Source organism: Ylistrum balloti, unplaced genomic scaffold (genome assembly GCF_031769215.1).
Source record: "Ylistrum balloti isolate Yb309-2 unplaced genomic scaffold, AGI_CSIRO_Ybal_v1 Utg369598, whole genome shotgun sequence".
Taxonomy (NCBI): domain Eukaryota; kingdom Metazoa; phylum Mollusca; class Bivalvia; order Pectinida; family Pectinidae; genus Ylistrum; species Ylistrum balloti.
Genome location: NW_026781880.1, coordinates 612624 through 640000, shown reverse-complemented (window position 1 = coordinate 640000; position 27377 = coordinate 612624). Strand labels below are relative to the sequence as shown.

The 27377-nt window shown below is 37.1% G+C and overlaps 1 protein-coding gene across 3 annotated transcripts in view; it reads left to right on the top strand.

Annotated features, from left to right (window-relative positions):
• Positions 1–27377, top strand: part of LOC132545550 (calcitonin gene-related peptide type 1 receptor-like) — a 109483-nt gene that overhangs the window by 43532 nt on the left and 38574 nt on the right. Inside the window, exons 1-2 of one of the 3 annotated variants that reach the window (XM_060209254.1) lie at positions 7033–7273; positions 18321–18860. In XM_060209254.1, coding sequence (XP_060065237.1) covers positions 18422–18860 — 439 coding nt within the window. In that variant the 5' untranslated portion in view covers positions 7033–7273; positions 18321–18421. Of the gene's footprint in view, positions 1–7032; positions 7278–18320; positions 18861–27377 lie in introns of those variants that run through there. The other 2 variants (XM_060209238.1, XM_060209246.1) reach the window with 2 other exon arrangements.

The following is a 27377-nucleotide window of genomic DNA, read 5'->3' as shown; positions in this document are numbered from 1 at the left end:
ATATATAAATATATCAGACTTATTACGGTTGAATGTAATTGTGTATCTGTTTTTTCAGCTGAGATTCATTCTACTGGCAAGTGAGTATAACGGTAATATTTTGGCAAAGACTCCGAGACATTAAGATTTTACTGTTAGAGATACAATGTTACAACTTGGAAAAATCCTTCGTTTACTCCTGCTGCACATAGTTGCATTTCGTCCAGATGTAAAGGCTAGTAAAGTGGAACACATCCCTTGTTCAAAGATTACCTGCTGTGAATAACGATCAAACTTAATCACCTCAAAGTCTGTTCGCCAACACTGTAAGGAATTTACAACCTCTCACCTGCAATCAAAATATGACAGAGTGACACTCTGCACGTTTGTTTTCGTACGGCTAGCCCTGCAGGAAATGTGTGAAAATTGACGTCTGCTCTTGAAACCGTTTGATTGAATTACTTACTTAACTGCTAAATGGGGGTAGCATGTGTTGTGTTCTGTAGCAAACAGACATCTTGATGCCAGGTTGTCAATAAAATAAAGAAAATTATCAGTTACTAGAGGTACTTAGTGTTTCTCTACATTTCGATTCCATACGAAAACTAGGCCTGTTAGTTTCGTACTCGGACATTAAACAAACAGATTTTGTGTAGTTGAACTGATCAGCCATTGATAACAAATATCATAACAGCAATGGACGGCGATCTACACGTCAGTTACAGAGGAGAAAATCTGCGTAACAAAGTCATTAGTTAATCTACATAAAGGAATGCTCACATATTTTCTCTTGATTTATAATAATTAAACATTACATGCCTGATCTACTCATCCGGTTGTCTAGATAATCTTTTATGTTTTATTGGCCGGAATACGAAAATAAATTCAATTGTACATAGTTTCAAGTACACTTCACACAGGGTACATTAATTACGTGTATTGTGTATCGGAGATTTAGTTTCTTTCAAGAGAATGTATTAAAAGTACATCCTATTAATTATGGGAAGCTGTTGATGTAGTTTTATCTTTGTAGTAATTACTTTTTTTCATAAATCCGATTAATTTTATATCATTCCGCGAATATTTGATTGTAGAGCGTGATTGCTGGCACGGCATTAAAAGAGGTGTTACATTTCTGCAAAACGCATGAAAATGCATGAAAATTGAAAACTGATTCTAACAAATAACTAGAACATTTAGATAATTCAGCACGTGTGTAAACATTTGTACATGTATTTTGATCTTTCCACTTTCAGCAAGTACAAAAAAAAAGATAAATACCTATCTCGTCGGGGGTGGGGAGTGGGGGGGGGGGAGGGGGGGAGCAGATGGCTGCCTCACTGAACCCTTTACAATCTGTTCCATGAATAAATTACCCCCATCCGACAGGGATCGAACCATACCCTCTGCCTTTTCACTGAAGGTATCAATGTCGAACACTGTCCGACTAAGCTCCCACGGGCCAACGAATTGAAAACAAATATTTGAAATACATTGCCAGCAAATATAGTTATCATGATAATTACTTACTAAACAAACACATTTGTTTCGCCAAAACACTTTCACGCCAATGTATAATAATGGATTGTGTTTTTGTATATATATATATATAATTATATGCACGTCATGGAGTGTTATCAACGTTAATTAACAGTAATTACGACAATTTGCAGTCTCAGTTGTATTGAATTTAAACAAAACTCAGCACCATGGTATTCAAATTGATTCTGTACGAGAAACTGTTTATACACGGGAATCTAATGTAAACAACCATCACGTGGAAAAAATTAAGGATAGACATTAAGGTGTAATTATACTGTCGTTAACAGGTACACGTAGAATGATATTGAGTTAGGTACACTCACATAATGAACTGTGATTAACCGATCACAGTCGCCAAATCAAGTTTTCTATAAATTTTTAACTATCACTGATCTGTTTAGTATTTATGTTGTATTTTTTAATCCACAAACCGTTGTTGCATAAATTATTATATGTCTCCTTCAGCAAAATATAACAGGCTTTGTTTCCTGGTCGACGATAGCCCTACCTATGTTGTTTGTTGTTGTACTTCGTGTTGTCTGGATACTAAAGGATATACAGCATTATGTGTAATGAGATACGTGTAAAAATGATAAGATAAAAAGGAAATTCGTGGTTTAATGGGGTATCACATAGAACGTTTAACAAATAGCCTGAGATCGCCGTGTCGATAAAATATCGGCTGGAGATTCGAGGTGTGTGGTTCGATCTCCTTCCGGGTAGGTTTGAGTTCCTAACGGAGACAACTTAATGGATTGCCCTGTTGTGGTTGTTTCCATGGGCAACGGTTTCACGATTGCTTGGGGTATCATGCTGTGGATCTCCTGCATGGTGTTCAGTGAGAGTTATCAGCTGTTACCAGAAGATTCCAAACTAACACAGCCATTCAAGGGACTATGAAACCAAGCAAGAACCGTACCAACCCCCTTTCCCGAACTTTTCATTAGGTTGGTAATGTCGATAGATTAGCTCTTTTTTCATCATCCTGTGTACTTCTACATTTATTTATTTTTTTGTCATCTCATCACACTACTTTCTTCCTTAGTGAACTAACATAAATATAAAATTATAGTACAGCCGAAAACAAAAGCCGATTCCTAACCATCAGACTGGTCATTTGTTTGATAAAGGTGACCGTGTAGTCATAGAAACGTCACACTCTTACCTTCTACTGGTTGTGTTATAAGATGAAGGTGACTGTGTAGTCATCGAAACGTCACACTCTAACCTTCTACTGGTTGTGTTATATGATTAAGGTGACCGTGTAGTCATAGAAACGTCACACTCTAACATTCTATTAGTTGTGTTTTAAGATGAAGGTGACCGTGTATTTATCGAAACGTCACACTTAAATCTTCTACTGGTTGTGTTGTAAGATTAAGGTGACCGTGTAGTCATAGAAACGTCACACTCTAACCTTCTACTGGTTGTGTTATAAGATGAAAGTGACTGTGTAGTCATCGAAACGTCACGCTCTAATCTTCTACTGGTTGTGTTATATGATTAAGGTGACCGTGTAGTCATAGAAACGTCACACTCTAATCTTCTACTGGTTGTGTTATATGATTAAGGTGACCGTGTAGTCATAGAAACGTCACACTCTAATCTTCTACTGGTTGAGTTATAAGAATTTTTGTTCTATAATCATGAACATACGAACACATCATTTAATTCCCAGACATAAACACACGTTGAAGGAATGATTTTAAAATGTCAACAGATTTACTAACAGTTCACACTGTTTCCATGAAGCTGTTATCTTCTCTCAGGTGGAGGTACTTTGGCTTGAGAGTATATGTCACTGTTATAAAACACATGTATCCCAAGTTGACATTTCTTCCAAATTTTACCAGCGGGATCCGAGGATGCATGTCACACGTACTGTACCATGTTTTATTGACATTTTCTAGTTTTTATCGACACTATTAACAACGACACATATCACTCCGATGGGCGTAATATACGTAAAACAACGCTCACAATCACTGCAACTGGTAGTACGTCCCCATGTCCTGTACATCCTCAGTCAAAATACATGGACACTTCAATACAACTGGATCATGTGATCACATTTGTGACGTCACAGAATGACGTATGAAGAATAGGATGATTAATCAAAGAAATGTGCATGTATCCAATGGATGTGTTTAGGAAAAAAACGTGTTGCTGGCAAGTAAAACTGATTTCAATTTATAGGTTTCCAGCGGCAGTATTGCGTGTTACGGAGTCCGTAACGGCATTGAAAAAAATAATTTGGTCATGTGACCTTGTGGCGTTATCAAACCGATTAGGATAACACCGACATCTGTATTCCGTATACAGCATCATCACGTGGGTTAACTACAGTAATAACGAACTAGTGTGTGGTAGTGTTGCCTTTTTTGTTGTATACACACCAACAAACACAGTTCAAAAGGGTTCTCCGATTTATTATAGACTTAACCCTGTAACAATATGAAATAATAATTAGCGATGATTTTACCGTACATTCAATATCGCACATATGCAGCACAATATAATGATAACAAGCCATTCGCTTATACCTGTACATATACAACTATAAAAATCACAACTACTTTAGGAACTTGATTTATAGTTTCATATATTCTAGTTATATGAATAGATGGTTAAGATGAAATAAATACAATAAATATCAATTATATGGGTGTAGCAGGTTACTACAATATAACCACTGTAATTACAGGTAACTTGTCTGAACAACGATGTCCGAGGTTATGGCTGGACATTCACGACACCGATACAAGTAATCACTAGGTTATTGTTCATATCTTCGTTCGTTTTCATTGGACACTGGACGGCGTCCCTAAGATATAGCTGGTCACTGTACATCACCCTTAGATAGAGCTGGTCAGTGTACCGCACCCTTAGCTAGAGCTGGTCACTGTACAGCATCCTTGTATAGAGCTGGTCACAGTACAGCACCCTTAGATAGAGCTGGTCACTGTACAGCACCCTTAGATAGGGCTGGTCACTGTACAGCACCCTTAGATAAAGCTGGTCACTGTACAGCATCCTTAGATAAAGCTGGTCACTGTACAGCACCCTTACATAGGCTTGATCACTGTACAGCATCCTTAGATAGGGCTGGTCACTGTACAGCACCCTTAGATAAAGCTGGTCACTGTACAGCATCCTTAGATAGGGCTGGTCACTGTACAGCACCCTTAGATAAAGCTGGTCACTGTACAGCAACCTTAGATAAAGCTGGTCACTGTACAGCACCCTTACATAGAGTTGATCACTGTAAAGCACCCTTTAGATAGGGCTGGTCACTGTACAGCACCCTTAGATAAAGCTGGTCACTGTACAGCACCCTTAGATAAAGCTGGTCACTGTACAGCAACCTTAGATAGGGCTGGTCACTGTACAGCACCCTTAGATAAAGCTGGTCACTGTACAGCACCCTTACATAGAGTTGATCACTGTACAGCACCCTTAGATATAGTTGATCACTGTACAGCACCCTTTGATAAAGCTGGTCACTGTACAGCATCCTTAAATAAAGCTGGCCATTGTACAGCACCCTTACATAGACTTGATCACTGTACAGCATCCTTAGATAGGGCTGGTCACTGTACAGCACCCTTAGATAAAGCTGGTCACTGTACAGCAACCTTAGATAAAGCTGGTCACTGTACAGCACCCTTACATAGAGTTGATCACTGTAAAGCACCCTTTAGATAGGGCTGGTCACTGTACAGCACCCTTAGATAAAGCTGGTCACTGTACAGCACCCTTAGATAAAGCTGGTCACTGTACAGCAACCTTAGATAGGGCTGGTCACTGTACAGCACCCTTAGATAAAGCTGGTCACTGTACAGCACCCTTACATAGAGTTGATCACTGTACAGCACCCTTAGATAGGACTGGTCACTGTACAGCACCCTTACATAGAGCTGGTCACTGTAAAGCACCCTTATATAGTGCTGGTCACTGTACAGCACCCTTAGATAGAGCTGGTCACTGTACAGCACCCTTAGATATAGTTGATCACTGTACAGCACCCTTTGATAAAGCTGGTCACTGTACAGCATCCTTAAATAAAGCTGGCCATTGTACAGCACCCTTACATAGACTTGATCACTGTACAGCATCCTTAGATAGGGCTGGTCACTGTACAGCACCCTTACATAGAGTTGATCACTGTAAAGCACCCTTAGATAGGGCTGGTCACTGTACAGCACCCTTAGATAAAGCTGGTCACTGTACAGCACCCTTAGATAAAGCTGGTCACTGTACAGCAACCTTAGATAGGGCTGGTCACTGTACAGCACCCTTAGATAAAGCTGGTCACTGTACAGCACCCTTACATAGAGTTGATCACTGTACAGCACCCTTAGATAGGACTGGTAACTGTACAGCACCCTTAGATAAAGCTGGTCACTGTACAGCACCCTTACATAGAGTTGATCACTGTACAGCAACCTTAGATAGGGCTGGTCACTGTACAGCACCCTTAGATAGAGTTGGTCACTGTACAGCACCTTTAGATAAAGCTGGTCACTGTACAGAACCCTTATATAAAGCTGGTCACTGTACAGCATCCTTAGATAGAGCTCGTCTTTGTACAGCACCCTTAGATAGGGCTGGTCACTGTACAGCATCCTTTTATAGAGCTCGTCACTGTTCAGCATCCTTATATAGAGCTGGTCACTGTGCAACATCCTTATATAGTGCTGGTGAGTGTACAGTTATCTGCAAATTTCATATCAACAGGCGTTAGCAGGCAACAATAGTAGCCATAGATACACATTTCCTGCACAAAACAATACTGTAGATGTTCCTAGAGGAAACATATTTGATATTAGATTGAAAAAAGAAAGAAACAAGAAAATGTGGGATGGACAAATAAATATTTTCAAAAATCTAAAATCGCATTCTTGAATTTTCGACGAAAAGTCGGCAATGTTTGTTTGAGGAAGATGTCACTTGAATAATGGCATCGGAATAAATAGGTTACAAGAATGAAAACTAATCTGAATGGAAAAAGCGTGTCTTTAGAGTATTACAGTTACTAGAATGTTTCAAAATAAATCTTGTAAAGGGATTTAGGAAGCAAAAACTCAAACAAGATTTATGGGGACTGAACTTAGGTTACTGAAGAATGTTTAACCGGGAGTTTACTTTGGGATATGCAGAGTGTGTGTTGTATGGATAATTCAACAACTATCTATTTCCCGAGGGAGGAGGTGTTAGATAGCCCTCTGTCCACCGACAAGATTAATTACCGTCACAGCACGTGACCTTAACTAGGTTCTGTCACCTCTCTACCATTTCCGCACGTAAGGTTCACGTACCTTTATAGGCTTGTATAGGACACATCGGCAATGGGAAGTGCAGCGAGTGGGCGTGTCTGTTAACTGAAATGTACACAATCGCGCGCTCATTAGCATATGATTTACATGCCATTTACGTAGAATTAAACATTCCGGTTATTACCTCTGTCGAGTTAGTATATGTACATTTCTTACAGTCACGCTGTGTTAAAAGCTCGCATTGAAACTCCTGTCCGCAAATCAGTTGCTTAAAGGCTTAAGATAGGTTTGTGTGGAGTTTTCAATGCCTGCCCGCTGTTATCGGGAGGACAGCGTAGAAAGTTTCCTGTGGGCACGAAGGGGGTCTCTAGTGATGAAAACTGATCGTGTCCGGAATATCTGTTTTCGTTTGGAATTAATTCTATTGGATCGTGTGACCAAGAAACGTACATCGGATATTGATCAATGCTGATAGTGTAGGTAAGTGTTGATGCATTCGAAAATATCTGGGTAAAAGTAAAGAAACGGATGTTGTAATTTTTTAATGTAAAGTATTTAATTTTACTTTAAACAAGTTATATGTTACACATTTAACCGTAAGAAAAGGTCAATAAAAATAAATACTGCAATACATTCATTCTTATCTAAAACCCACATTTCAGTGTTACCTGAACTACATGATAAGAACGACACTGTTCAAGAAACCTAAAATCAATAGAAGTGTGTAGTGGCGATGTCACGTGTATTACTGTCTGTCAGATCTACAGTATATATTGTACGTGTATTACTGTCAGGTCTACAGTATATATCGTACGTGTATTACTGTCTGTCAGATCTACAGTATATATCGTACGTGTATTACTGTCTGTCAGATATACAGTATATATCGTACGTGTATTACTGTCAGATCTACAGTATATATCGTACGTGTAGTACTGTCAGATCTACAGTATATATCGTACGTGTATTACTGTCTGTCAGATATACAGTATATATCGTACGTGTATTACTGTCTGTCAGATCTACAGTATATATCGTACGTGTATTACTGTCTACAGTATATATCGTACGTGTATTACTGTATATATATATATCGTACGTGTATTACTGTCTGTCAGATATACTATATATCAGTATATATCAGTATATATCGTGTATTACAGATCTACAGTATATATCTACGTGTATTACTGTCAGATCTACAGTATATATCGTACGTGTAGTACTGTCAGATCTACAGTATATATCGTACGTGTATTACTGTCAGGTCTACAGTATATATCGTACGTGTAGTACTGTCAGATCTACAGTATATATCGTACGTGTAGTACTGACAGATCTACAGTATATATCGTACGTGTAGTACTGTCAGATCTACAGTATATATCGTACGTGTATTACTGTCAGATCTACAGTATATATCGTACGTGTAGTACTGTCAGATCTACAGTATATATCGTACGTGTATGACTGTCAGATCTATAATATATATCGTACGTGTTTTACTGACTGTCAGATCTATATTATATATAACGACTTCATCAAAGGACATAACTGAGATTTCACTTTTGTAATTTTATTAATTTGCCTGAGACTATAATGTATTATATATAAATTTTGTATTTGATATAATCTCCGTTATATAATACAGGTCAAAACATAGGGCTTAATCAGCTCCTTGACATGAAGGTAGCATGTCACAGCTTTGACACTGATACTACGGAATTCACTGATCACTTAATGTCCCAGATCTGATGATGTCACGACCTGAATTAGATTCTTCACCAATCGCATTACGTAACGTCGCTGATTCGAATACATGATGTGCGCGTGTGTGTTGCACATGCATTTGTTCTAAGTGTGCAACATAAAATGAGCAGTACAGAACATTTATCATAGTTCAGTTCCACGTGCATGTAATCAGATTGCTTTAGGATGAAAAGACACAAAACTTGAAAGCACAATACGAAGCTTTAGAAACAAATGATGGTAAGTAAAGGAGATCATAATAGTAGAGAATGTATGTAAAAGATATTGATAAAAAATCTAAAACAATGTATTAGCGTACATACCTCATTAATTCTTATGCTTTCAACTTTAATCACGTGCCATTCCTTAAGGAGAACACAGTTCTTTCCTAATTACGATGAGAAATTGGAGAATGTAAGAAATTTCATTGCGAGTTAAATAGGCATATTCCTAGCACGATATCTTACTGAATGGGATCGATGGAGGGAAAAGGTTAACAAAAACACGTTCTGGTAAAATTTCGATGTAGTCTATGAGATATATTCGATGGAAGTAATTTTGGACCAAGGAGTTGAAACGTTTACAAGAAGTCTTTGTGATTCGCTGAACCTATATCAGGCGCCTTTGTTCAGGTATATAGATAGTCTTGTGTACAGTCTATTGCTATTGGACTTTATTGCTCTGTGAGACTTTCTAATTTTTATGAGACAGTCAATTTTATCTAAGGAGTGGATATTTACAAAATAATTGTAGAAACTTTGAAGATCGAGTTCAAGACCAACCATACCGGTAGGAAAGTTTTGACTGAAGATTGATCTAATTTGACCGATGTTGCGTTGCTAGCCCCATACAACTAAATCGAAAAATTTGACCATGTTACATGTTTCTTCAGGACATTTCGGTTGGTGGGATCACATGGACCAAAACCTATCGTTGAAATAGTCTAGATTTGCTTCAAACGGTAAATGTAAATATCATAAATATACCACGCCCGATGCATTTTAGGAACGCCAGTAGGCGGCCGGTAGCTTTTATATAAACGTCGGTAGGAGTGATGTTTTCATTAATGTCACTCTACTTTTCTTTTGAACTTAATCAGTTTTTGCAAATTTCATAGCCAACATATACGTCTCATTTTAATTTTTCATTTTTTATTATTTCTTATTTTTTTCTTTCTTTTTTTTTGTTTTGTTTTTTATGTTTTTTTTTTAATAATTTTCTTCTATCTTTTTCTCGTTAGTTTTGCAAAAGTCTTTAAATCAGAAAACGAGAGTTTAATATCCTCTACATGTAGTTTACGTTAACCGTTTTTATCGTGTACGTTTTCTATTGTTTTGAAATGTCTTCAATATATACATGTTTATCATACTTTTATTGTATCATGTCCCAGTTTCTCAGTATTGTTCGCGGAGAATGTGTTCTTTGTTAGCACACAGGAAAACTGTGTGCAAACAGGACGTCGTCGCTTGTCCCTTTCACATGCTAAAGGAACTGTTCAGTTTTAAAACCGACAGCGCCCTTCGTTTTTTTAACTATAGGATTGAGTAAGAAAATTCTCAAAGGCTTGGCTTAGGGCATTTGATACTGTTACACCAACAGCAGGATAGAAAGTAAATATATCATCAGGTAAAATTATTTTTGTTTTGAGTCAGTTGGTGATTCCGTTCTGTTACGATCCGTGGCCATTCCGTGTTTTAGTCACACCCCGTAGTGTACATCCTTGTAATGGAAGTCGAGCCATCTGATCAAAGGACAGACTTGTTTTTAGCATTGTGAAACAGTCTGATATTACAATATTGAACACGAACATGTTGACAGTTCGATAGACCGATAACATGCATCCAGACAAACTCATATTTTAAAATATTTTCCAGACGACATCAAGCTAATGTAAAAATTTAATCATTTTTGCTATTATGCTATGTACGGGGGTAGAGATATCGTTAGAGGAGCGAGTTTACGACAATCGAAAACATCCGAGGTGTACAGTTCGATCCCTACACCAGACGGTTTTAGTTTCTCATGTCTCATGGGCTGTCCTGTCCTGTCGTGTTGGTGGTATTCGCCTCTTTTCCTCACTGAATTGCTCAGGTGTAACGGGCGTCCCGCATTATTTTCGGTGATGTTTCCACCAGCTGTTAATTTGAAACCCTGTCCTGAAATAACCTAGATCATTGCCAAGACGATAAATTCTGCAAACATTATTTTATCTGTTAGAATATATATTATTTTCTTGTTCTATATTTATATTTACGGTAATCGAACACGTTTTCCATTATATATTTCTATATTTCTGCGCTAACTAGTTCTTAAACCAGGTTATTTTTGTGATAAACCAAACGTTTGTCAGCCTACATTCTATCACTCTATGAGTGAGGTTATTGTTACTATGACACAAGTTCGAGTACAACAATCTGGGTGGATATTGGAAGTTATGTGCTAAACAGTGGGCGTTGTTGATAAAGGTTGATTACTGTAGTGGGTGTGATTATTACAGGGTAATGTCAGTTATATTATAGTAACTTAATTGGAAAGGAGGTCTATTGAATATTGAACATAGGTGTCACTTATTATTGCTATATAACGATATAGGCTTACCTAACTATATAATATATTAATAGTTTATTTCATCTAGCCTGTGTAGTGCTGCCAGCTATTACAGTATATTAATCGGCGTTCGATAGCATTATCGCTCAGTTAGGCCTGGTTATAAGTAACAGAGGCTGGTCGAGATAATATTCTCGATATGAGAGGCACTCAGTAGCACGTCTTTAAGTGTTAACAATGCATGCCTAGCGCGTTACATTTACAGAGAAAAGTTGATTGAATCTTGTAATTTGTTGAACTGTGGTGATATGTGGATATTTGGTAAACAAGCATTTTTATTTCTTCTCTGAAGAAGTACATGTAAGTATTTTTTTTCTATTTTGCATTGTGATATTGAATACTGATAATTGATACTGATGTAATTGTATACAGGAACAATTATGTCTCTTTCTAGGAATTAACTTACGTAGTACCGTTGTTCTCCGCGAGACTGCGCGTATTGAGACTTTTATTCTAAATAAATCAGAACCGAAGCCAGCGGGGGAAAAGCTTGATACGAACTTCTGCGTGTAAATTTAAGATATATTAATATAATGCCGTGAATAGCGTGCACAATTTTATCAAGTTTACCTACACATCAGTTTTGGTTCTCAGAGTTCATCACAAGTACTTTATGTATATCATCCTGGACAACAAGAGTACATGGTACATATGTTAACATTGATAAAACATGTTTCATCATTTTCTAAAAGTAAATAAAAGTTTTAAAATACCATCGGACATCGCCTTTTTTATCGTAATCGGACATCGGACATCGCCTTTTTTATCGTAATCGTACATCGGACATCGCCTTTTTTATCGTAATCGTACCATCGGACATCGCCTTTTTTATCGTAATCGTACCATCGGACATCGCCTTTTTTATCGTAATCGTACATCGGACATCGCCTTTTTTATCGTAATCGTACATCGGACATCGCCTTTTTTATCGTAATCGTACATCGGACATCGCCTTTTTTATCGTAATCGTAATCGTTTTTTATCGTAATCGTACATCGGACATCGCCTTTTTTATCGTAATCGTACATCGGACATCGCCTTTTTTATCGTAATCGTACATCGGACATCGCCTTTTTTATCGTAATCGTACATCGGACATCGCCTTTTTTATCGTAATCGTACATCGGACATCGCCTTTTTTATCGTAATCGTACATCGCATCGCCTTTTTTATCGTAATCGTACATCGGACATCGCCTTTTTTATCGTAATCGTACATCGGACATCGCCTTTTTTATCGTAATCGTACATCGGACATCGCCTTTTTTATCGTAATCGTACATCGGACATCGCCTTTTTTATCGTAATCGGACATCGGACATCGGACATCGCCTTTTTTATCGTAATCGTACATCGGACATCGCCTTTTTTATCGTAATCGTACATCGGACATCGCCTTTTTTATCGTAATCGTACATCGCCTTTTTTTATCGTATCGTACATCGGACATCGCCTTTTTTATCGTAATCGTACATCGGACATCGCCTTTTTTATCGTAATCGTACATCGGACATCGCCTTTTTTATCGTAATCGTACATCGGACATCGGACATCGCCTTTTTTATCGTAATCGTACATCGGACATCGCCTTTTTTATCGTAATCGTACATCGGACATCGGACATCGCCTTTTTTATCGTAATCGTACATCGGACATCGCCTTTTTTATCGTAATCGTACATCGGACATCGGACATCGCCTTTTTTATCGTAATCGTACATCGGACATCGCCTTTTTTATCGTAATCGTACATCGTACATCGGACATCGCCTTTTTTATCGTAATCGTACATCGGACATCGCCTTTTTTATCGTAATCCATCGCCTTTTTTATCGTAATCGTACATCGGACATCGCCTTTTTTATCGTAATCGTACATCGGACATCGCCTTTTTTACGTACATCGGACATCGCCTTTTTTATCTTAATCGTTTTTTATTAATCGTACATCGGACATCGCCTTTTTTATCGTAATCGTACATCGGACATCGCCTTTTTTATCGTAATCGTACATCGGACATCGGACATCGCCTTTTTTATCGTAATCGTACATCGGACATCGCCTTTTTTATCGTAATCGTACATCGGACATCGCCTTTTTTATCGTACATCGGACATCGCCTTTTTTAATCGTACATCGGACATCGCCTTTTTTATCGTAATCGTACATCGGACATCGCCTTTTTTATCGTAATCGTACATCGGACATCGCCTTTTTTATCGTAATCGTACATCGGACATCGCCTTTTTTATCGTAATCGGACATCGGACATCGCCTTTTTTATCGTAATCGTACATCGGACATCGCCTTTTTTATCGTAATCGTACATCGGACATCGGACATCGCCTTTTTTATCGTAATCGTACATCGGACATCGCCTTTTTTATCGTAATCGTACATCGGACATCGCCTTTTTTATCGTAATCGTACATCGGACATCGCCTTTTTTATCGTAATCGTACATCGGACATCGCCTTTTTTATCGTAATCGTACATCGGACATCGCCTTTTTTATCGTAATCGTACATCGGACATCGCCTTTTTTATCGTAATCGTGTTCACACACGTAAGTAATCCTACCGAAGTGCGTAAATATACTTCTACATGTTGTAAGATTTGTTCGCAGACATTATAAATTGAGTTTTGTTAGCAAAAAGCTCATGAATCAGTGATAATATTCATATATTCATTTACAAATGTTTAGTATATAAATTTGCATTTTTTGCCTTTTTTCATTAAAGTGCCCGTTTTCAATCGACATATTTCTGATTTTCCAGATGGGTATGGATTCCTTGAAAGGAACACTTCGTACCGATTTCAATGCTTTCAAACGATAATCAACTGGTTAAGTTAGTCTTCCTCGTGCCAGGAGAAATATTAGAAGAAGTAAAAAAGTGACAAGTTAAATAGTAATTTACAAGAATTTGAAAATATGCAGTGGATCTAACCATACAGTGACTTATTCTAACATGACCAGACACCTTACCTTATCTTAAAAATTGTGGTATAACTTCAATTTCAGATGCTGTAACCCTTAAAGAATTGCTAGTTTTGTCTATTCTATTTTCTAACATAGGAATGTTCATATTGCTGTCATCAACTTGTGTTATAAAACAACAGTAAGTATTCAAGCTATTGACCATGCTCCATTCTTCTTGTCACTATATTACCTACAACTGGGTAAATAAGATTAGGAATACATTGGAAATCACCTGCTGATTTCATAAATCTTTTGACCTATTTCCAGCAATGCTTTGGGTCAGAAGAGGAAAACCTATCAACCAGACCTTGGACATTTTCATAGAAAAAAACTGACGGGCATATTCTTTATGTTATTCACTTTATTACGCTGATTTTTAGATTGATTGACGTCATGTTGAGTCATTTCTATTACTTCAATATCACCTGTCACAAACTGGTATAGTATGCTTTAATACACAAGTCATCCAGTGTTTATCGTGGGGTCCAATAGCAACTTCTTTTGTAGGAATACAGATATGGGCAAAATCTAAATAGATTTTACAAAACTGTCCACGTGCAGCATCCACTGACTCGCGCTACGCTAAATCAACTTTTCCCAATCATATGTAGGAATTATCTCGTTAAAATGGTCAAAATGAACATGTTTATATATCCCAATTTTATGTTTATAAATAGGAGTTATGGTTACAAGAGTGTTATAACCCTTAACGGGACAATCGACGAATGGATAGATGAACCATAAAATTCGCTGATGGTGGTCTGACAAATCTGATGAAGTCAAACAGTTGCACAGCCATGTTACAAAATGGCTATTGTAGTTACCATGTTGAAGTTTTGAAAAATAACAACAAATCATCTCTTTCTTTTCTTTGAAAAAATCACACTCCTTTCATTGGTGTGAATGAAGTGGTTCAGAATATTTGTTCTAGATGAGTTATGTTGGATTTTGGACCAAAGCGAAAAAAAAATAAGATTTGGTCAGGACAATCTCGGGATCACTTCATGCACGTTTGACATCATTGCCACTCCCTGATAATGTTTCAGGCGAATCAAACTCTGTATCTAAGAATTATTTGCCAACCCTTACTGATGTAACAGACAAAATTTGAATGAAATTCATTCAAGCATTAAGGAAGATTAGCGTTTTGAAGTGAAGTATTGTCTAACTACCCTTTTGGGTCCCCATCACCAGGTCCTTAGAGGTCGAATCCAATTTCTGAATTTAAGAAATTATCCTCCGCTACCAATGATTTTTCAGACCAAATTGGGTTGAAATCCGCTTAGGCGTTCAGCATGAGTAGTGTTTTGAAAGACGACGGACGATGCACATAGTAATAGGCCATCTAGACATTTTGGGTTAGATGACCTAAAAGGGATGTCGACAGAAACATTCCTACAAGTCATGGTCACTCACTGATCTATCACAGAGTTTATCAAAAACACTGGGTCAAGTTAGCTCGCCCCAGATATGCCAATTCTATTTTACTCATTTAACTTTTTTAAGACCAAAAGTTGCATTTATATCAGAAAACACATGACATGGGGTTAACTTGAACGTATCAACATTTTAATCACTATTGATAAGTATATGAAGAGAGATATCTGGTGCTTTCTCCTTAGAATACAGTAAATTTATAGGATACAAGTATATCTAAGAAATCAATATTTCAATCGTTGATGTCAGAACATTTTTATCGGCTTTTATTCGGCTTCGCCGCTAGGAACGAGATCAATTTAATGAGCGAACATCCATGTTTTGATTTTTTGTCGGTTTAATATTATTTCACGATGTCTAACCTATGTCTGAATCGTCTTTTTATAAAACGTAAAAAAAAAGAAAAGAAAAGAAAAAGAAAATAAAGAAAGTAATGAAATTGGCACCACATCTGATTAGTGAAGCATCAGCGCTTTCACATTAAATCTTCAGACGCTTTACTTTTTGCCAAAGTAAATGTTAAGAGTCTCAAGTTTTATAAGTTTTCTATATATGTACCGGACTCTGCTAATTTTAAGTTTATATATGTATATATTAAAATGTTGAAACTATAAAGTCGTTGGATGTCGTTGTTTCACATGAAGTATTCTATCAATGAATGTCACCATAAAGCTGCGAGAAAATAAAACACTGAGATTTTAGAAATGAATGTATACGCGTAACTGTATTCTGTCATTTGGCACGACTGTATTTGCCTTTCGTGGTGAAAGAAAATCACAAAAGAAAACAGTTTTGAAGCGAAAACCATAATTTCACAGCAATAAAGCGTACAAAGACGATTGTTGTGTATATCTATCTCAGATCCCCGTCATTTCGCGGCGATAGAACGATATTACTAACAAAATGGCTTTAACAACAAGGAAATATCAACATGGTAACAGAACCCTAATCCAAATTCAAGTACAATAAAACTAGAGCAAAATGAGACCATTGGGACTCCTGAAAAAGTACAAGGAACATAAAACCAGGTGTTTCGGAAGAGTAAAAAGTCTTCTGCTTCATTGACGAGACCTGCCATGTAATTCTTTGTAAGTCTAAGTAAAGAATGTCATGTTCTCAAATGAGAACAAGGTACACAACATCGGTACCAACAGGCACACTAACAAGCACCAAACACTTCTAGCTTGCTATCGTATCTTATAACAAAACGTCCAATACTCGTCTTTTCCTACATAAACTCGTGCTTTGTGGAACGGATTATAACGGTTAAGCACCAGTATTGTGTATTTCTTAATTGATAAAGAGGATTCAATTCAGTGTAGAAATTGTAATTTTGGAATTGACTTTAACTGTAATTGAAATGTTATCATTAATAACAGTTTTCTGCAGACATTGTTCGACACGGGCCTGATCAATAAGGTCCGATGTTAGAACCGCACGTGTTACATCATATAACGTAACGGCTGCTGATATATGGATTCCATACACCTGTTCGATTAAAAAAAGCGAGAAAAAAACAAGAAAAGTTCATTATCTCTACATCTCCTTGTTAAAAAGACGACATTTCACGGAGACATGAGGACATGTACTTTACAAGTAACCGGAATCTCTTGTTGTCCGTTCTGTTGCTTCAGCCATCTATATGGCTTAAGATGACTTTCATCCTTACAGTTAATTACATCTGGAAGGAATAAAAAAAATCGTTCATTTCTTCCCTGTATCGACACTTATATGGACTGCTAAGAAAGGAGAATTCCCAGCAGATATACTAGGGAACACCTTAGTAACCACCTTTTGAGTAACCACCTTTTGAGTGGGCATTTCTGTAGAATCTGAATTCGACTTCATTGTAATTGGATTGCAAAATCATTACAAACATACAAAAATACATGTTTTTAATAACTCGTCCGATGTTTCGATGTATTTGAAAAAAAATATTCTAGTCGTAACAGTTGTGGTTAACTGCAGATAAAAAATATCAATTGCATACAAATATTTGATATTGGGAAACATTTTACAGAAAAATCAATATTTCTATATCAGTGACGTCATATATTCCGGTGTTTATATATTCCCAGTGCGTTTCATCGCCCTCATTGTCCAGGGGACAACAGATCACTCAAGTCCAAATAACGGGTGGGCTTTTAGCGAGATACGCATTGTATATTAGTAGTAGTACAAGTTACTCGCCGAACATGGGCTTTATGTCGGACAGATACAGTTTCATCACTGACTTTTAAATTAAAGCTGCATATTAAACTCTGATAAATTTCTGATTGTGTCGTGCCAGTAACAACACCGTAACGACATTTCTTGTGCATTCCTTGATCTGGAACGAACAAAATCGACACAGCCACTAGAAAGCGCTGTTCATCTGCACCATAGTCACAAGCAAGCGTTGATTGAACGTTAGGGTAATTTTTACAAATCTGCCAACGTTTGGAGCAAGCATTCTACTGATGTATGGTCCATCTTTTTCATGCAGATGCTTGCGGTTGTCGCTATGGTAAAATAAAAACTATTCAGGTACTTGCGTTTATTAGACTGACTAGATCGAAATCGCCGCATCATCACAGCGTTTATGTAATTTGTTTTTATCGATAATCAAACCTATTGATTTTTGTTATTAAAAGGGTGAATGATACGACAATTAAATCAGCCGCTTGTTCATCGCCTTGGAAATCCCGAAAACACGATACGTCTAGGCGTGTTGAAGACTCATTTATACAAAGTTATTCTGTTTGTGTTGCAGATAGTGACCTGCACTGTTTCGGATATACGCCACACTTAGAAGACAAACGCGTCGCTGTGTGATCTCGCGTCCACGGAATACTGGGCCGGAGTTCTAGCACCATGTTTTGTAGAGAAAGTAGCGGAAACCTGACCCTGGGTGTATTTAAACTGTTATCGTGTTCACTATGTTATAACTACATCATGAAAATGGACGCCAAGTTCTTTAAAGTGCCAATCTCGGAACCGGAAGGATTTGCGTTTGTAGCTGGTCCAGATTCTGGACTCGAACCCGGAACTCTTGTGATTCCTGATATGAGAAATGCATCTTCGGTGAATACCATTTGTAACACAATGGACGAAGAGAAATGTGAATGGTGGAAAAAATGTTGTGACGCAGCGGAAAATTGTTGCGAAAGACAATTAAATATGGGCTCTTCATCACCCAAACCGGGATATTGTCCCAGAACGTGGGACGGCTTTGGATGTTTTGACGACACTAAAGCTGGGAGTAGGGCCTATCTGGATTGTCCGGAGTACGTGGAACATTCACTTCCGTATGGTAAGTTCTTTATCATCAATATTTTGGTATAAATATTTTTACAAAAAAAAAAAAAAACAAAAAAAACAAAAAAAAAAAATTAGAGCAAAAGGATATGATTTCTCTTTAAAATTCTCGTTATATATTTCGTTTTCCTAGGATTCATCTCTCTGGATTTTAGGCCATCCTCAAAAACAATGAAAAAACAAGCCTGCTTAACAATAGCTACAGTATGTTGTGTCTCTACATCATGTCATATCGATGGTTTTGGTGCATGATAATCTAACAGAGGGATTTTTATCCTCTGTATTGCTTTTCAACTATATATTGGCTTTAAGGAAGTATACAGTTCATCAGGTTTCTTATGGAGATGTGCGAGAATAGCACTGTACAATTCATGACGTCTCCACTAGCTATAGTTTACGCGGTTCTAAAATTCAAATAGAAACGTTATTTCAAGTAAATTAAAAAAAAATTGTTATAATTTCCAAAGGGAAAAGTATTATTATCCTAAATGATTTAAACTATCTGACTTCGTTAACAAAAAACGAAATTGTGCTGTATATTAAGAGAACACTACATACGTGACGTATTCTCATATATTCAACAATTGAAAGCTTCCACTACAGCAGACTGTTCGACTGTTCGAGTCCACTCCACTATAGATGTATCGAAAATTTATCTTCTTCGTTGCATATGACACTTCCTAAACACTATGATTTTGAACCTTGGTTATATAAAAACAAGATGTCGAACATTAACACAACTTTTTTCACAACATTACACAACTTAGTGTGTGTCTAATTCATTAATCTTATTATATTATCTTGACAGTCTCGTAGGGTCTAACATTCCGACAAATAGATAAAACTTGAGGTCACTTTCGATACAATATCAATTGAATTGCGCAGCGACTCAAATGTAAAACCGAATGTCTTTGATTTTGAGGTCTTCTATCTGATTTAAAAGGTCCGGAAATCCTTCTTTATTTCATTAGCTATTGATAAGTGTTTATACTTACAATTGATCAAACATCTACCATAAGCTTTCCATTTAAACGTGATAAAATTTCAAAGAGAAAGTTTGAGTACAGGGCCCCTGGATAAGTAAACACTCCTATTAGTGTATAACATATTTAAAACCAGTTTATTATGCAAATTGAGATATCAGGGCCATTTTACTGTACCAGAATACATAAGGGTCTCCTAATTCGATTACTAGTTTTCTGCACGTATATCGTACAATGTCTTTGATATGTAATTGATAATGTGCAATATGAGGTGATTAAAGTGGGACCAGGGGCCACTGGCACAGTCTTGGTGGGGTTTGTTTCTAATGGAAGAAATGGACCGGTCAGTGCTGTTGTGGTCCTTGGTCATTTTACCCTAATTTCTTTGGATGGCGTGCGACGGGTCTCTCGCATGTTGGTCAGTGAGGTAATTACCAGCTACTACAAGGAGAGTCCGCCTCAAAATTTCCTTAGCTGTTCAATGGTCGATAAATCCAGCCAACACACACATCCACAGCCTTGAGGACAGCCGATCAACAGATACCTGTCGGTTTCTATACTGTAATAGCGGCATTCCTAACGGGGTTTACTTCGTCGATTTTATGGGATTCTGTCTAAAGTTCGTGTTAGAAATACGACACGCCATTTCATCATCCACTTCTCAGTGAACCGCCCTCTGTGACCACAATCGTTGTAATTTTAGCTGTTGTAAAGACGTTAAACGCAAAACAAGCTTTGTTTGCATTAACGTATATCAAATAAACCTTTCGAAGACGAGAAGCCCACATGTGTTAATTGCAAAGTATCCCATAGAAAATATTTGCATTTTTTGATAATTTTAGCTTTTATTATTGAGGACGTAGAATTTACATATTTAATAAAGAGAAGGTTCGTTTTCTATATGGCATATAATTAAATTGTCCTCAAAGCTTTTACAACGTGGGCGTCGTTTGTTAGTTGATAAACTGTACTATTTTAATCAATATGAATGCCGCTGGGTCACATCACGTATCTAGCGGTATTGCGATCATGTCACAAGGTTCTGCAATAATAACGAACAAATTGGGGAACAACTCTCTATAGCTCCAACAGCTAGATACATTTACAAGTTTACAGCAATTTGTAAATACAAACAATAATTAAATAGTCAATTGCTCAATTATCGAGAAAGGTAACACTTTGTTTTTCCATTGTGGTGTTAGCGAAGTGACAGTAACATTCATTACGTTAACTCTCTTTCTGAATTATTCATTTTAAAGATGTTATGTTACCGCGAAAGTGTTGGTCGTTGGTGTAACTTCTTCAAACATTCTGACGAACTCATACATACGGTTTCAAGATATACTCCATTTGATATGGACCGTATGGCGTTGCATCAATCGTTTACGAAATGACTAGAAAATCAATTCGGCGTACTCTTTATAAACATACAACTTCTGTATACCCTAACGCTTCGTCTGTATACTTGTGGCTAATGACTGGACGGAGTTCAGACGTGGCCTGAGTATCGGATAGGGCCCACTTATTGACATTTTTTATTAGAGATTTACCAAAATGTATACAAGGGCCCGAACTATCAATAGTCATCTATCTAAAAGTCCACGTTTCACCATAAAATCCATATGAACCATTCATCTTTCTTAGGTCCGGTCAAACTCCGCCAGAATTTCGGAAATGTATAGAGAGGCAGCTGCACCGAAGAAGACATTTCTTCTGTTTTATACTGAGTCTTGTTTCTGATGTAAAGGAACTCTTACGAAAGGAATCGTAAACCCAACAATAGTCATTATTGAACGATAACACATTTACTACATTTACGTGTTAAAAATTATCCAAAAGTAGTTTCCAATTGGTGAAGTTTATGATATCTTTCTTCTTTGAGGATTCACTACACGTGAAAAAAATCACGTTCTTAAAAAGTTTTACGTTAAAAGCTAAAAATACGTTCAACAGCACTCTGTCCTCATTAAATTACAGCATTTATTATAAAGTAAGATATGTGCAAGTTACAAACTAGAAAGCTTTTCATGTAAAATGAGCAATATAAATGTTTCTGAATTAGTATTAAATGGACCTCGTTATAATTACTAGAGGTTATAAATATAACATAATTCAGCAAAAAGGAAACTGACTCATAGTTCATATTTGATGCCAACGTCATTTCCTGTCTAAATTTCCACTGATTGTTGGCCGACAAAAAAAAAAAAAAAAAAATCAGCAAATTTTGCAAATCAAATTATGTCTTGTCGTTAGAGCACGTCACATTTGATTTCTCTTTACGAGCTATGTTATCTTGCTTCGTGTTATAAAACACACTTGTTGTCTTCAGTATCACTAAAGAGACCTAGAAGGACGAAACAATTGTATGGAACAGTTTAGTTCGTGTGTTGGTATAGTGGAAAGGTTTATTTCGGAAGGTTTATATGTTTACATATTTCAGAGGAAGAAGCAAAATTACGAAAAATAGATTTATTGGGAAAAAAATGATTGGTAAAGAAATCGATAGTGCTTTCCTAAATCCCCGTGAAAAAAATATATCCCTTGGCTTCAGTCTTTGGTTAAAACCGCGGACATTTGACGGACATCAAAACAACAACAATCACAACTTGTTTGATATTTATTACTAAACTGTGTGGCGGTTATCACTGGTTAAGCAAAAGACGCCCATATTTCTGAAAAACCTGGTCGTATTTTCCTTGTACCTTTTTCAGGAATCTCCGGATCACTATTGATAACTCCACAACGTTAAGTCGAATCTGTTTCTTTGATATGTCGATATTTTTCTCTGTTATATTTGCATCGAGAGTAGTTGTCCTGTCTTCCACAATATTTTTTTGTCGTGGACTCACCAGTCCTGAATATGTGAATAGGGGTACTGGTAGATTAAGTAGAGGTGTGAAAATTGCAGTGTACGTGGTATTTACACGGTAAAATATCGCTACGCTCGGTCCCTAGACAGTCCATGAAAGGTTGTGTAAACAGAGAAAACATCGTTATTTAGCTATCAACTGAAAGGCTAACATGATCAGGTGTTTCTGGGAATGCCAAACGCACATATAACGTCATCGTTATCATCACTCTATCAAGACAATGTGAAAAATAATGGAAACTACGTGAATGTAAATAAGACAAAAGCAATTACGTAATATTTTATGTATACTATTGATATTCCCTAGAATATGCCTATCTCCTTGAAAACACTTTCCAGCAGCAGGTTTGTCAAATTTAAAAGCCAAACAGACACAAGACTGCTTAACGAATATGAATAAGAACTGAGAAATATACTAGTAAAATTATAAATAAAATTATATTGTTAAATAAGAGACTCAGTGTACATATTGTACAATGGAAGATATGTGGTATGATTATTGGGCTGGGGATCTCGGGACTTTGCAACCCCAGGGGAAGATCAGAGGAGTTCGATTCCTGCTCTGGGCAGTTTGTATTTCTCAGGAAGCTGACACCACAGACCGCTCCGTATTGTCGTTGTTATATACCCTAATCGATCTGGATATGGTGAGGAACATCTCCTGCATGTTGTTCAGTGAAGAAGCAACCAACAAGTACATTTGTTTAGTTTATTGTTGCTTTACGTCCTTTTAACAGCCAAGGTAATTTAAGACGTGTAGGAAAGCCGGAGTTTTCAGAGAAAAACAACCGGCCCGTGGTCAGTACCTTAGACATCTTAACCACGTGGTAACCGCGGTCCCGCCACTGCTACACGAAGACCTTGATTGAAAATGACGCTGGTTTTTCATAGGATGAGCTTTCAATACAAAATTAGATCTAGATACCTTAGAGCCAAACAATGCTTCGTTTCGTTATTCTGAGATTCTTCATTGATGATAAGGAACTAATTTTGAAACGTTGGAAGCGAATGAATCGAAAAATTGGGAACTGAAAAAAAAAAGTTTTTAGTAAAGTGATGTTGCATCGTAGGACAAAATGGAAATAATGACCACAAACTAGAGCGAGACCTCAGTTTCCACTTTTAACGCATAATTATTTCATTTGGATGACCTTTACACTTTTACAGAGGAATCCATCAACGTCACTGAAATGTTTTATTAATAGCCTTTGGACTTAAAACGGACCAAACATTAGATTGATTGAGATTATTGCTTTTCCTAATTATTTCTTGACACCTCCATCTGTTGTTCCTGTTTGCCTGTTAAAACGGGCTAACAAATTTTCTGTTTGTTACCGAAATCTAACTTAAAAAGAGAGAACAGCTGCTATTTGTTCTAATGTTTAAGTAAACTTAGTATCATAATGTAATAAGCTGTATTTAGTGACCATAACATGGTCAAGGAATTATATTTCCGCTAGCTTTTGTTTATCTTATAAATGATTTGACATAGAGCCCAATGATACAAGAAGGAGACTTAAATAGGATTACAAGTCGTTATTACGATTGGCAGACTTGCCTCCTCTTTATCTGCTGAACAGTGGCCACTAATCAGGTACTTAAGACAAGTTTGTTTTTGGAAGTTCGTTGACTCCACAGCAGTCTTGTGTCCATCTTTCACTTATCATAAAATTAAAAGTATTTCGGGAATTATAATGAATGACGGAAAGCATGTTCGTTTCCAACTGTTAAATACATAACAGTTGGAAATGAAATATGACTAATACAGGTACGTGTATATAAATAAACAGGTTCTGATATTGTAGATATCACAACGAGTAACGGGAGAGCATGAGGTTAGAGAGAAATATCAATGTTCCATTCAATCGATCGGAGAAAAATGGGTTATCAATTTAATTGTTGAAAGGTGCGAAATTCTTTGTACAAGCTTAAAGTTCTACAAGCATTTCGAGCGAAACATTGTTTGTTTTGTAGTTTGGAATAGCCAGCACATCTCTAATTTATGGTGTCGTTGTTCTAGATACACTAGATACGTCATAATGTCACAGGAAGTGACGCAAAAAAGGAATTCAATATTCATTGTCGTTCTCTTAAGATTTAGAAATGTCGACAACAAGAGCAAAAATAAACCGTAGGCATTTATCTTTAACAGAGAGTTCCCTATTTAGGGCCTTTGGTGCTCTTTAGTGATACAATATAAGCTGTTTTTCCTAGAAGATACTTGCAGGTCAGATGTTGAGTAGGGTGATGAATATTTGGAGGCGTTACTTGACATCCTTTCTTTGTCGGGGAAATATAGAAGGACAGGATCATTTGTCTTATTCACTAAAACTATTGTGTTACTGACGAACTCTCAAAATACGAGGATAGCAATTGAAGCTCGACGGGCCGTAAAGTAAAAAATATAAAATAACCAAGTAACACATACCATTCCCATAACCAAGATGTGTATATCTAACGCAACCGTGGTTACACAAACCAGTGGTAACACCATCAAATATCCATTGCCGTGGTAACACAAACCAGTGGTAGCACCATCAAATATCCTTTACCTTGGTAACACAAACCGGTGGTAGCACCATCAAATATCCATTACCTTGGTAACACAAACTAGTGGTAACACCATCAAATATCCATTACTTTGGTAACACAAAAACCAGTGGTAACACCATCAAATATCCATTACCTTGGTTACACAAACCAGTGGTGACACCATCAAATATCAATTACCATGGTAACACAGACCAGTGGTTACACAATAAAATTTACATTACCTTGGTAACGTGGCTCGTATTAAATGTCAGATACTATAATGTCACTGAACACTTTGGTTTCTAAAAGATTATAACAGTTATTACTAGATATATTGTGGATCTGAAATATTTCATCGTTTTGTAGTGATACTATCGGAACTACAATGGCGGACATTGTGGTCCGAAACACAACGTAATCAAATCGAACGACTCAAAATGCAGCCGACGCCATATCATAAACTCACGCTTTGACCGTTAATGGCCACGACAGGTGTCATTTAAGTAACTATACTGGTCATCACATAGTGATGGCGGTCAAATGGCACTACTTAAGAAAGGCTCGGTGGCCACGGGGGCTACTATTTGAGGGAGTAATGTAGATAAAACTCCATTTCCCTAAAATTGTAAAATGGACACGGAAGTTTGCGCCAATACAACAGAAATAAATGTCAAAAATAAAGAGGAGAGTGTGTCACATGAATCCTCTGGAGTGGTCGCTGGGCAGTGTAATCAGTATTATTATGTAGTCTGGTAGCCTCTAGATACGTATATCTTTAGTTTGACATTTGTTTCAATATACATACCTGATACCTACTTACTTTTAAGCAGATGCCGGAAGGGTACAATATTTGGCAGCACAATTACTTAACTGATATTACTGACATTGAAATTTATCTTTACAATATGAATGAACAACAATTGGCTATATAGGTCGTTCATTTTGAATGAGCTTTGACTTTTCTGTTAAGTAAATCAATTTTAAAAACTGAAGAGTCGACAGCATCTTCTTATCGATGAGGACAATTTAGGTAATCAAAGTATGTAAAATTTAGATACTTGTAAAATCCATAAGAATGTTCCGTTTGGTCCTTAGATGTTGTCTACAAGGAGATATTTTTTAACATTATTTCTATGTTCCCCTTGGTCCTTAGTTGTGCTGTAGATAGAGATAAGTTTTTTTCCATGTTTCCCTCTGTCCTTAGTTGTGCTGTACATGGAGATACTTTTTTTCCATGTTTCCCTCTGTCCTTAGTTGTGCTGTACATGGAGATAATTTTTCCATGTTTCCCTCTGTCCTTAGTTGTGCTGTACATGGAGATACCTTTTTTCCATGTTTCCCTCTGTCCTTAGTTGTGCTGTACATGGAGATTCCCCTCTGTCCTTAGTTGTGCTGTACATGGAGATACTTTTTTTCCATGTTTCCCTCTGTCCTTAGTTATGCTGTAGATGGAGATTCCCCTCTGTCCTTAGTTGTGCTGTAAATGGAGATACTTTTTTTCCATGTTTCCCTCTGTCCTTAGTTGTGCTGTACATGGAGATAATTTTTCCATGTTTCCCTCAGTCCATAGTTGTGCTGTACATGGAGATAATTTTTCCATGTTTCCCTCTGTCTTTAGTTGTGCTGTAGATGGAGATTCCCCTCTGTCCTTAGTTGTGCTGTACATGGAGATACTTTTTTCCATGTTTCCCTCTGTCCTTAGTTGTGCTGTACATGGAGATACTTTTTTTCCATGTTTCCTTCTGTCCTTAGTTGTGCTGTACATGGAGATACTTTTTTCCATGTTTCCCTCTGTCCTTAGTTGTGCTGTACATGGAGATAATTTTTCCATGTTTCCCTCTGTCCTTAGTTGTGCTGTATATGGAGATACTTTTTTCCATGTTTCCCTCTGTCCTTAGTTGTGCTGTACATGGAGATAATTTTTCCATGTTTCCCTCTGTCCTTAGTAGTACTGTACATGGAGATAATTTTTCCATGTTTCCCTCTGTCCTTAGTTGTGCTGTACATGGAGATAAGTGTTTTCCATGATTCCCTCTGTCCTTAGTTGTGCTGTACATGGAGATAATTTTTCCATGTTTCCCTCTGTCCTTAGTTGTGCTGTACATGGAGATACCTTTTTTCCATGTTT